Genomic DNA, 13,932 nt, shown 5'->3' with positions numbered 1-13,932 from the left:
GAATAAACGCATTAGTTTCGCGAACAAAGGCGAAACTTCAATATAAATATTGTCTTTTCATGCAGAAATCTTATGAAGAACAATGATTGAAAACAAACACATTTGAGTTTTAAATGAAACAAAATCTTTTTAAATATATAGATATAAATAAATCTGATAAAACTTAATACAAATCAACATAAATTCAAACGTGGGAAATCTTTTAAAAAATCTTAGAACTGTTTTATAAACGACATAGGCCTAATACAAAGCGTTTTTTTTACATTATTAAGAGCACTGTATTATCGAAAATGAGTCATCAACGTTTGAATTATAACACTTTTAACTCGATTTAAAGCTTTATTAAATATCATTATAAAACTGAAATAATATCATTGTTCTAAATGTTATATATATTACATCGCCGCGACATAAATTAACGTCTAGTTTGACGGTTTAACGTGTATATCAGAAAAATAAGTCAAGCCGTGAATTGAGTTTAACCTATACATTTTTTAAGCTATTGCTCTAATTTATATAACATAAATTTGTCCTCTAAATTTTTAACATATGTCATTTGAAAATCACCTCCAAGGTTTTGAGGATTTCCCACGTTTGGATTTATATTAATTTTAGAAAAAAAGATAATTAATGAATGCCTGTTCGAACACGGGATCGGCGAACAAATGAAAAATGATGCTCTACCTCCTTTTCTACTTGGACCATCTAACATCTTACCGTTATATGATGTTTATCAGATATATTTATATCTATATATAAAAATAGATAATTCTGATAAATCAACGTAAAACGAATGATAAATAATAATGAAAAATTATAAATAATAGAATTTATTCAAACTAAAATATGTTTGTTTTCAATCATTGTTCTTCATAAGGGTTCTTGTATGAAATGTATTGCGTTTATTTGCGAAAGTTATGCGGCTCTTTTTGCGAAAGTAACGTGTTTATTCGCGAAAAAAATATTTTAGCTACGAAAATGAGCTCAATGGGCTTTCGTAATAACGAGTATATATATATTTTTTTTTTTTTACCTTTTTGTAGATTTGAGCCTAATCGGCCCTCGTACATTTCACTTTACTGCTTAAAGAATAAATTTACTTGAAGCCAAAAATCAAGCATTCGTTAAACCAAGTCGCTTCAAATTTTTTATTTATCTTTTATCTAAATACAGTACATGTATATATTTACAAAAATATTGCATTTCTTCGTGAAAATTTTACCAAAATACTTTTTTTCCGTTTTATAAAAATATTGCACCCCGTTTCCCAGGCTAAACGAGTAAAGCATTATTGAATTATTGATAGCACTTAAAAATTGCCATGACTTTACACATTTTGGTCCTCATTCAAAAATTTCTCGATCCGCCCATTTGTTTGTCAATAAAAACAGTAAACTTTTTTTTAATTTGGGGGGGGGGGGGGGGGGGGGTGTTAATGCAGTTTGATTTTTTTGATTTGTTCCGAATGTGGAAAGAACATGAACTCTTGCTGAAACTACGAACTAAAACATGCAATGGTACATTACTCGTGTAATCCCCCAGCTGAATCTCCTGCTTCTAGTAACAGATGAACATTCACTTGTATACTGACATGTTGTACATTTCCGAATGGAAAACAACACGCCCGTTACAAGGTCACTGAACTAGCTAGTCGTTCGAACATGTAACTCCCTTTGTAGTCAACATATAAATACAATCTATTAATCTACTGCATACCATAATGCAAATAGGTGCACAGCTGCTCTGAGTGCATTATTTTCTTGGTTATCCCTTTAATAGTACTGTTTAATAAACGATTTTTTTTTTTTACAAACTGTTCTCCAAAATATTTAACCTGAATGTATAATAAATACAAAATACGAAAGTGAACTCTTTTGGTTGTTAACATGCATTCAAAATAACAAGTTATAACAAAAATTCACTAATTGTGTTTATTTTTAACAAACACTGAACAGACCAGTAACAAATCTACAGAAAAGTGCTGGGTTAGCACTACAGTAAATAATTCAAGCATGTAAACAAAGAACACAGTTATAGAGCTGTTTACAATGAAAGAAAGAGAAAAAAAGCTTGATTGAAGATTGAGACAATTATCCATGTAATGAAGAATTTTTTGGTTAAAATTTAAAAAAAAATAGGTAAATTAAAAGATGTAATGAAAAAGACCATGACATTGGACCCACTTTCTTAATGGACATGATTCCAAGTTTACAGACTCTGATTCTTTCATTCGGAGTTAAGATACACCTGGCTGTAGTCTACAAGTAATGGAGGCTAAATCTGCCAGTGACTTCTTATCCCAATGTCTACACCTGGTGTCATCATTTTATGATTTGCCAGAGCCTCCTTGTAACTTATAACATATCAGTCATCTACTGGGGATACATGAACCTTGAACTAAAGATAGGAATCTGTGATACAATCTCCATGAAATACATGTAAGAATCTTTTCACATAATAACATTTAACTACACTGTGTCTCAATGACTATTCATTTTGAATTTTATTCAAAAGTATTGAAGGCTGAATGTTTACTCTCTAATATTAAAAGGTGGGCTTACTTTTCTTTCCATAGATACATGTATATATAACATTGCAGTGACCTTTATGTCAGTCCAAAGTAACACCCTGTTTAACAAGAAATTGATCCTGTATATTTTTTCTCTCTATATCCATAAAAATTTATAACCTCTAATATTTACAATGAAGTGACTATTTCTCCATAAAGCTCAAACAGGTGAAAATAATTATTATAACCTAATACAATTAAAAAATTTATTTATCTCTACTAAATTCACCCCTCTCTCTCTCCTCTCTTTCTTACCTCTCTCTCTCTGTCTCCCTCTCCTGTTCTCTCTGCAAATGCAGTAAAGAACTACAATCAAATATGACTTCCATTTCACACAAAAGACATTCAAAATCACAATCTCTTCATGGCACTTGAGATTTTTGTTCTCTGATTTACATATCATGCAAGTATACATACAGGATTGGTTTCCTTTTGGTCTGTCGTTTTGTCATTACCGTATTGAAATCAATATAAATTTTTTCCTTTCCAAAAAAAACATACAACTTTTTCTGTCTTGAAAGAAAACTTATCAATAATAATGATAAATAGTGTGTATCATGTGTTTGATAGGATTTCCTAAGAAAGATAATTCATATAAGAAAGATAAAATCTTTTTTCTTCTTCGTTTCATCGAGTCTTTGGGAAAAAAACATCAAAACAACACTAATACACATATTTTCACAGCATAAACCAAATCTTCGTACAGGAAGCCATGATTAAAGGTGAATAAAAATGTGACATGCATGCAACGATGATGCATTACCTTAAATATATATATGTCTTGATCAATGATGGCTGCGCTTTTATCCATTGCACCATTACATAAGATACCTTCACATTAGAATGAAGGCATGGAAATAATAAATAAATTATATTGGACTACAATTATGTCTTAAAAATAAAAAAAAAAATATTTCCATACGACCTCCCACCTTCAGAGATCAGTTAAGTACAATCAAATATGAACCCCTGCCTCAACAGATAGCATCAGACTTGTCATCAAAATAACAACAGACCCCTCCGTTTTATCAGCACCATCGTCGAAACCCAAGGGTTTTCTATCCGTTACACTGCTTTCAGTGTAACGCATAGGAAACCTGAGGGGTCTGACGATGTAGGAACACATACTGCTCGATATTTTCACAATAAAATCAAAGCTACATACAGCCTAGCATACCTCAGATATACATGTACTTATTTCTAGGTATTATAAGTACATGTACATGTAATAATATCATGGCATATACATGTATACAATAAAAACATCCATATTTGCATTGACAATTCACAAGGTAATAGAGCACACACAACAAACTTCACTGAAGCATGTTAAATCACTAAGATCCCACTCGAATGAATTCCTTCCAAATGTCCACATACAAAATATTTTCATTGCATTCTAATTAAGTATTTCATCATAATTCATAAACACATAATGGAATTCAGTTGGTAAAGTATCTGCTACATCAGAAAAAAAAATGCAATGCCAATATTAAATAAGATCTAGATTGGACGTTGTTGCTAGGGGTAGTGCCGGAATGGCTGGTCTATGCTGTTTGCTGAGGGGGTAATCTGTACCCACGGCAGTTCCTCGCGCCGCTCATTCTTTGTCTTTGATTTATTGCTGGCCTTACTTCTGACACTGCGCACGCTGCGTACACTGCGCCGGTCTGCACCGTAGTGGTCATTGACTGTGGTGCTCTCTCTCATGCTGGTCTCGTAGCTGGGCGGGCGGTCCAGGGTGGGGAACTCAGTGGCTGGGTTGTCGTAGGACAGGGTCATATTGTCGTTACTCTGGTACCGACGTCGGGAGGGGGAGGAGTTGGAGTACATTTTGACAAATTCTAATTCATCGTTTGCTGAAGATGCTTGAAAATAAAGAAAAGTTCAAAAATAAGTAACAAGGCTTCTACCTGAGAATTTATCTGCTTATGGTAATTTGATGTCAAATATTCCTCATTAAATTGATCATAACAGTTATCACAATTACATCAAAATAGAACATTTAACCTTTACTCGATTCATGTAAAAATCTTTAAAGTGCAAAGTATTAAAAGCTGAAAGAGCATTATATGAGTACAATGTACTTTGGTTATCTGATAGAAAAATAAGCATGTAGAAAAAATTATCAATCATTCAACAACAACAACATTTAGTATGAACATAAATCAATATAAAATACAATGTAAACTATTGTTATCTCATGGTTATTTCAATTTTCATAAGTTTAAGGAATGTCCGAGTAAAATTTTCTTATTGCAATACTAAATGAAATAAATTTATACATGTATATATATGTGCCAGTTACATTAAAGTTGTATTCAATAATCATTCAAGGCTTTTTCATTCTCTTTAACATGTTATCAAAATAAAGTGAATTTTTACATCAAGTATGATTAATGAAACTGTACCAAACAAATCAAGAGTATATGGCGTGCTTTGATTGGGAAGTAATCTCCTATGACCATTGCAGGTTCATGGATTACATTGATTAGCTAGAAATCATTTTAATTATTCAGACCAAGAATTGGTAGGATAGGCATGTTCTTTGAATGGAAAACAATAAGCTCAAATGCTTGATATTTTTTTCCCTTGAAGTTGCCCTTCTAATACAATTTTTTTTTTCAAATAGGCTAAAGGAAAAAATAAGGAGGATAAGAAGGGGGTGGGGGTGGGTTGGGGTGGGGTGGGGTGTGTGTGTGGAAAATCTGTGCCTTACTTAATACCCCCCCCCCCCCAAAAAAAAAAGCAATTGTACTGAAAAATGCAATGGCCAAATTTTGCTTCAGTGACCTAAACAATAATTATAGCACAGTTGGCAAAATAAAATTTAAATAATAGCTATTTCATTCATTCAGACCCAATAGATTGACTTATCCAATGAAGAGTTCATCATCATGATCTTTCTGATGAATTTTTATTTGTAAACAATCCCTTCCTTCCGAGTCCAGGAAACAGCTGATCAATTTTCCGGAGAATACTAGTAAAGCATATAGAGGGGATTTTGTAGCTCACTAAGCCCTCGACAACCCGCTTCCTATTGCCATCCCTTTATTTTTAAGGGAAAAAAACATGTGTCCTTCCTTCTACAAATGTATCTATTTTTGTTTCAAGATTTGACAACTCAGGAGTTATAACAGCTTGTACCTAAAAATTGTAATCTGCAATGCTTATTCCACAGTTTTAAGCTTTCTTTTGAATAGAAGATCTATTCTTTAAAAGACACTTAATTTAGCTACAGATTTGGTTACATCCCAGAAATGAGTGATTGGGGTTAGGCAATAGGCTGACATATAATAAATACGGCTACAATATTGTGCAATATCACAAGATAATTGACAATACTTAATAAGAATACAAGAATAGAATAAAACAGCGTAATATGAGGATCTGATAAGTTATTGCAGTTTCAGTTGTGCCCATAATATTAATATCTCTCAAAATTAAACCTTTTCTTGACCTCACTACAAAGTTATAGATTCTTAATTTATATTTGTTAATTTTTTTTTAATAATCTCATTCTACAATGAAAAACATGCACAAATATTCATAATATATTTACATCCCAAAATTTCTCCCTCAAGCAATATCTCCTCTGATTTTTCAAAGCACAATCAATCATTTTATTTTCTTTACATCAATAACGATAGATACTACATCAATGTACTAATTGAGTTCCACATGCATAACAAATATCGATGTATGTTTCACTGCCATATAACAAAATGATGTGCATGATTATGTATGCTTATAACAGAACAAAGCGAATTAAGCCCGACATACATTAACAACACTGTTCTTACTGTGTGCTCGAATGTAACTAGGAATTTTGGCTAGACATGTAAAAATAAGAAAATATTCAATACGGTATTTTATGTTATAAATCATCATGTTCATTTTTTAAATGACCCAATTACCTCCACTTCGTTAATTCAGCTTTGAAAATTAAAAATTCTGCAATGTTATCTCAAATATAAATGTAAATTGAAATGTTTTGAGCAATAACCAAAATTAAAAGTCTGCATACTTTCACTCAAATGTAATTCAAGCATGAATGCAGGCTGATCAACCTATTCAATATTCAAACACTTTAAATACAAATATGAATTCTTGCTCTTTCATTGTCATGGGATGGAAATAATATTTACAGTACTGGAACATGTCATTATGACATCAGACTGTGAAGTGCAACTTTTAAAGTGCTTAAATCAAAAACCATTTCTTTAAACAATTAGCTGTCCCATAGAGTTAAACAAAACACTTTTACAAGGAAAAAACGCAATAAATTGTACATATTATACCAGTATATATATTAAATCAGCTTAAAAAATATGTGATAAATGTAAATTTCATAGTGAGTAAAAATGTCATATAAGATTTATCCTGTATATTTCCTGATCATTCACCTACGAACAATGTTGATAAACTGGATTCCTACTGACACTTAATTGCAAACCCCAATCAAGTCACTGACACAAAACCTAAAGAACTCAGTGATTGATGGTGACGAATTAAATTAAACTCAAACATACATACTATGTGATGAGAGAGAGAGAGAGAGAGAGAGAGAGAGAGAGAGAGAGAGAGAGAGAAAGAGAGAGAGATTATTTCACTTCAAGTTGCACACTAGAACACAGTGTCTGTATCTTATCCGTGTATCAAGATCTAAGTTATAGGTTGTGAGCCAATTGTTAGACAATACACAACACCCTGATTAGCCAGCAGTAATGTCTTACAAGGTTTCCCACTTTTGTCTTTGGCAGCTGAAAGAATGTAACATGCAGAATTCATTATTGGTACGTCCCATCTCCAGGAGATTGTTCACTTGTATAGACCTTCAAGTGATGTGTGGTCAACTCATGTATTTAAGCCAATAGGTTGCAGTAGTTGACAGTTTTTGACAGAAGCAAGGCAAGGCATTATTACCTTTTGAGTCCTTATTTAGAACTATTGACTATGTACAATACAGTATCCTTCCATGTACATTTACTAATATAGTGATACAATGTACTACATATCTCAAGGTAAAAAGAGGCCTTTTTACCTATTTTCTATGGGGTGGGGTAGTAAGGATAAATGCTTATGCAGAAGTCGCATGCCAGGTTAATGAACAGAAATTTCATGGGTTAAAACGAAACTTGAAATATGCTGGGTTATAACCATATCAATATCTGTAACACTGTGAATATACAGGCTACATGATAACAACAACATTCTTAAAACCTTACGTGCAGGGAAGTATAGAATTTTTTCTCTACCTATACATAAAACATAAAATTTTAAAGTTTTATAATTTAAAAAAAAAATGATCTGGCACAAAATGAAAATCAACTTGTAGTGTTTCTTGATTAGGTAAATTTTTACCTGAAATAAAATCTCAAAATTTGCAAATATCTTTTCAATAGTGTACCAACATCAACATTTCACATAAACACACATGCACACATAAACACAAATGACAAAATAAAGGGAAAAGTTCATAAAATTCATGCACCCCCTCTCCCCCCCCCCCCCCCCCCCAAAAAAAAAAAAAAATGAGAACCCTGTTGAGAATGCAGAAAGCTGAAACAAGTTTTCCTTATTGGACAGTACTTGCAGTAAAAACCTTCTTTTCTTTGTATCATCTATAGATGTAAACTGAACGTGTACTCGTGTATACAATTATCTTTGCTTTCCTCTTTTATTCTAAGATTAGATCTTAAGTCAAGTATCAAACAATGAATGTTGTAAAAACTTATTTTTAGCATGAATGAACTTGTGTTGAACAATCTTTTTTATCTGCATATGATACTTTTAGAACATATGAATCTAGTCTATAGTGCATAGCTCTCAACAATAGAAAATAGCACAACTTCAAAACAAAAATAACATTTTCTCTTTCAACTTGAGAACTAAAAACATTTGTAACCTTTTACCTAAACAAAGATAGGTTTTACACGCTGGTGATAAGAACACACAGAATCAAATCCACCAATGAAATCCACTGAAATAAAGCAACCAATGAAAAACAATGAAACTCTTCAACTAAGCCATGCAAAGGAAGGAAAAGAAACAACTGCCTGATTTACATGTCGAAGTACATGCACTTAAATGTCAAGTCAAAAAACATTTGTTTTCTTATATTTCTCAACCTTTCTGAGAGTGAGCCTAATAATTAAATATTCTGAATAAATTATTATTAAAGAAATTTTAAGAAATGAAGGTAAATTTTTGTTTTAAAATATTACCCCTTAAAAATGCTGGCATTCCACTGGTTATTTTGAAACAAGTAAAAAAAATATCTATATGTTCAAGAATAAAAAAAAGTCTTTAAAGATTTTAGATGCACAATACCACTTTCGCTTTCTTAAGCAATTTACGTATCAACCCATCTCGTCTTGGGTACACTGAAAAAGAGCAAATACTTTACTATATTTTGGCTTGCCTTTTACATCACAAAACAAGAAATATATGAGAAGTCTAACTGATAAACCACTACACCCATGCAGTTAAATTAAAAAAATTCTGGGAAACTACTTTATATCAAATCCAAAATTTAATTAAAAAAAAAAACTATAAAGCTCTTGGATTTTTGCCTAATCTTTCTTGCAAAGCACTGCAAAACAAGCAAATGCGATGAGCACCATCCAGACTTCACAAAAGACAACACCTGAAAGTCCACAAAGAGAGAGTGACACCCCAGTGACAACATAAAGAGATGGGAGACAGGACCAAGCAGCAGCTGCCAAGTAGCCAGGCAGAAATCTACAACAGGTAGCCTGACACACCTTGGTGGACTCCTACCCCTACACTTCACTGTCAGATGGCTCAATCAACAACTGGGAGGTCTGCGACATTCGGGGTGTGGCTTGAGTGCTACGAGACCGGTCCAAACCTTCCGACAACGAGACATAAGTGGGCAGACACCAGCTGTCTCTTACATACAGTGTGGGGTAAGACTGGGCCGAGTAACTACGGCCCATTGTGCCCGGGCGTGTGTATGTGCTAGAGTATGCCAGGTACTTACAACTCTCTTCTTCTTCCTTAAATGCAGATATGCTAACACATGATGAAGTGAATCCAATCAACTGAAAACAGATCAAAATTGGGAGTTAATCTCTCATAAAAAAATAATATGTTTTACGGTGCTACCGTTCTGGCGAGCGCAGCAAGAATTACACATACTGTACCTTGCACCATTGTCAACTTATAGTTTTATTTAGGTATCAACGAACGTCAAAGAATTTTTGAGAGAGTATTGCTCTACAATAAGTATGCCAAATGTACTAATTTTAATGGTTATGATATATACAGCGCAACCCCCTACCCAGAGAGAGAGAGAGAGAGAGAGAGAGAGAGAGCCCGGTACCTGTTTGTAGGTGTGTAATTTCCCACTTTTATTTAATGGTATGACTATATGCAATATCTACATAATTTTTTTACCTGTTTATTTTTTCATTTTATTCCTTTTTATTTAGTTCAAAATGTCCTATTGTTTATTTCCTCCCTACTCATATACTTACCTGCCTACTGCACGGTACATGCATGCACAATTACTTTAAAAATGGATCGACATGACAGTAAAGTATGGCCCTTGCTAGTTTATATATATATAAAATCTCTATATTAAAAAAAGATTAAAAACAAATCATATGTCAATGAGGCAGGTATCGCAGACTATACTGAAATAGCCAGTACACTCATTACAGATGTTTGATCCACCTCTAAATTTTTCGCGGGAAATATAGCGCGAGTGCACTGTGACGTCATCTATGACTTTGTTCGTCTTTGTTTACGTTTCTCGACTCAATACGAAGGTATGGAAGCATGTAACAAATCTTTTGAGTCTCGCCAAAGCATATGCGGTACTCAAAACGTGTCTTCAAACTTTAAGTCACCGTAAATTACGAGTTAAAAGTCGGCCATTTTTGGCATAGCACCACGGGTGTAAACATTAGAGAGCATTATGGGACGTAGACAAAAAATTTTGTTTGATGAACTGTAGGTTTAGCTCGTTCTTTTTCCCGCGCACACTGGTTCTTAGAGCTCGCTTCGCTAGCCGGCGCTGCGCGCCGGCGAGCTGTGCTCGCTATTATTACAAATGAGAGAATTCTCCATATATACAATGGATCCATGATATGAAAACAATTAAATAATATTTGAAAAGATTGCATATAATAATCTACAGGTGGTACAAAATATGGAAATAAATGAAAGTTCAATTGCAATCCTTTTTTTAAAATCTTGAAAATACACATTTCTTAGAAATACTTGTCATTGCTGGTTTCTACAGATCAATCAATGTTAATTTATTTCCCTCATTTTCATATTGAATAATTTGACACCATAAATAGAATGCATAAAATTATTTGTTCCATGGATCACAATTTCAGAACATTAACTGCAAGCCAAAAAAAAGGTCCCAAAAATAATTGAAATCAATCAAAGACACAGTTTAAAGTAACTATCCATCATGTAAACTGTTCATGAACGTTGAGGTCTTCACCACTTTTATTTGTATCTCCAAATAAACAGTTATAAATCTACAGCAGAGAGTGAACACTTACAGCCAACAGACACTGGACTCCCGCGTGGATGACCTCCACGTAGTAGTAATCTAGAAGGCAGCCCTCCACTGCTTCCTCCGGAGGGATGAGTCTGCTGGTCTTGACTGGATTTTCGCTCATCCAGGTGTCATTTGTGATCTTACATCCAATTCCATGCTCCAGCCACCAGCTCTTGTTCTTTGTACCAATGGTTAAAATGAAGAGATCTCTGTTCTGTGTCAACAAAAGATAGGTTTACTGACTTGTGCATCTTAAGTACTTTAAACAGGTTGTGTGTTTGTTTTTTCTCTTTCATTCAACAAAACATTTTAATACACAGATAAATGTTCCAGGTGAACAACTGACATTGGTTTTATTACTCTTCGGTCACAGTGCTATGAAATCTTGTAATAAGGCAAATACATAAATCAATTTTACCCTTCACATTCCCACTGAACACTTACTCTATTAAGAACACCGACTTCTAAGTAAAGACAGATAACAAAAATATTCCATCCTAGCCACATTAATGACCATGTTGAATACTGAAAAAAAGAGAAGAAAATGCAGGTGTTAAAAATTAACTATAAATAGAAACATCGTCTTAATAGGAGATTGATTCGTATCTAGCTGAAAATATTCATTACAGAATTTTTATTAGACCATAACAAAATTGTGTTTGCACTGACATGAACACAGCAAATTTGGCACTCCAACAACTTACCACTACTACAAATTGTGCTTTCATCTGATATGTTCCAAATATCCCGAGTATGCAACAGATGATTTGAACTGTGTTGGCAATGATAGGGGCCCACATATATCCTAGAAAATCAAACACTTGTCTCTCCAGTGTGCTTAGCTGAAAAAGAATTATACAAAAAATCTTTCAGAAAAATTGTGTAATAATCATGCATCAATATATTAATTCACTTTACACATGTTACAAATCGTCCTTTGAGGATTCTGATGCTTAGTATAGACAGTGATGCAATGAATTCAAACATAAATACAGCCCTGTGTCAGATGTAATGATACAAATATGAAGCTTTTTAGCTTTATTCCCTTAGTTATAGGCAATGATACTATCTACTATTAGATCTGATCACTGTTGCAGTGAAAGAACAGTTTTATTGTTTAAAGCCAATAGGTTGTCAATGTGGTAATCATAAATTAATCTATAATTATTATTATTATATTTTTTGATATAATAATTAATAGATGAGTAACAACAAAAAAACCTAATGATGATTTTTCAATAGTAGACTAGCCATATACCTTCCCCCACCCTGAATCCCCCATCATTCCAATTAATGCAAAATTCTTCAGAAAAAATTGCAGGTTTTTTTCCCCCTTTTTTTTTGTGCAACCAAATAAAATTTAAAACAAAATTATACATCTATATAATCTAGCTGATACAACTTCAAGAAGGTCGGGCATTGTTGTCACAAGAAAACTGCAAATGCAATGAGTTTCTTTCATGAGACACTATTGACTTGCTCAAACTTCAATACATCACAAAAAAATTTATAACGTGTACATAAAATATAAAGTTGGTCTTTCCATTTAACCAGCTATATAAATATAAACGCTTTATTTCTCTCTTTCAGCTTGATATATAAATGAAAATTATCACTAAATAATTATTCTAATAAAATGATTTCTTATCAAGTATCGACACCATTAAGAAAATATCCGTTTAATTTTACGTGAGAAAAGCCATGCGAAGAATGTCACCAATGCAAATGACAGCCATCACAATGTATACTTACTAACTGGAGAGTGATCACAACCATCAGCGTTGTATACAACGCCTTATTGATGAGTTTTCCTTTACAAACCATGTTGAACATTATGGTTACTTTTATCTGATAATATATTTAAAATCTATCCATTTGCCGAACTCATTTTGTTGACTTCCATTTATATTTTTCTGTTATGAATAATCCTAGTAGTGATAAGGCGGATATACATGCGCGATAGGAAATATATAGTGCCCAAAAAGATTTCGAAGCTCTAGATAAAATGTTTATCATTTGAAACTAAGAAATTTTTATCAATCACAATTAATATATAGTATTTTTTAATGTTTCCATTTTCTTCATTAGCAGATGAAAAAAATCGGCGCACGAATGCCTCAGCAAGGCGTAACTATTTTGATGTCAGCAAGTGCGTAAACAAACATGCAGAGCGAAAATGAATGCAAATTGGTGTTAAATCTGACTGGATTAAATTTTCAAATAATATAATTTTAAGAAGATTTGTAATTCATCTAAAAAATTAAATTGTTGTAAAATTTATCGTTTATTATTATTAGGTTCAAAGTCCAAATCCGGACTACTTTTAAAAAAGTTAGCGGATCCAATCTTTATGTTGGTGGAATGGGGGGGGGGGGGGGTCAGTTAATAATAGTTAAATGTACCTGTCTTCATGCAAAAATTATGAAATTATTCATACTTGTTTATACACAAGAAACAGGGGATACATGGGCCACATCACTCACCCGAACAACTAATTAAAAATAAAACTTATGGAAGGGCCCGAGGTCTATTATAATTATCCATACTTTGCAAAAAGTGAACTGCATCATTTCCTTTTACAAGTTCAACCTTAAGGTCAAAAGGCGAATAAAACCAACATTGATGCTATAAAATATTCGCACAAACATAATATACATGATCTGTGACTGATAACCCTAATTCTCTTTGACCCATAATAACCCCAGATTCAATGAATCTGAATGCCAAACAGATATACATGTTTGGGCTTAATACTCCGTATACTTGGACATTATTTCAATGTTTGCATTTGTTAAAATTTTAACTATTTTTTTTTTAT

General features: G+C 32.9%; 1 protein-coding gene across 4 annotated transcripts; it reads right to left on the bottom strand.

Moving 5' to 3' along the window:
- Positions 1-3,607: 3,607 nt before the first annotated feature.
- Positions 3,608-13,058, bottom strand: LOC128182595 (sodium/potassium-transporting ATPase subunit beta-1-interacting protein 3-like). 4 transcript variants are annotated; one of them, XM_052851321.1, is made up of 7 exons: positions 12,867-13,058; positions 11,819-11,956; positions 11,559-11,639; positions 11,116-11,328; positions 9,576-9,636; positions 7,798-7,827; positions 3,608-4,437 (listed from the first exon to the last, which is right to left on the bottom strand). In XM_052851321.1, exons 1-7 carry the CDS (start codon positions 12,945-12,947, stop codon positions 4,091-4,093), a joined length of 951 nt encoding a protein of 316 aa, XP_052707281.1. In that variant the 5' UTR covers positions 12,948-13,058; the 3' UTR covers positions 3,608-4,090. The 4 variants fall into 4 exon arrangements, with proteins under 4 accessions (XP_052707281.1, XP_052707296.1, XP_052707288.1 ...); XM_052851336.1 differs by lacking the exon at positions 7,798-7,827 and adding an exon at positions 7,306-7,332; XM_052851328.1 differs by lacking the exon at positions 7,798-7,827 and adding an exon at positions 6,373-6,402.
- Positions 13,059-13,932: the final 874 nt, after the last annotated feature.

Source organism: Crassostrea angulata, chromosome 1 (assembly GCF_025612915.1).
Source record: "Crassostrea angulata isolate pt1a10 chromosome 1, ASM2561291v2, whole genome shotgun sequence".
NCBI classification, from domain to species: domain Eukaryota; kingdom Metazoa; phylum Mollusca; class Bivalvia; order Ostreida; family Ostreidae; genus Magallana; species Magallana angulata.
The sequence above is the reverse complement of the archived record's forward strand: the minus strand, read 5'-3'. Positions and strand labels throughout refer to the sequence as shown.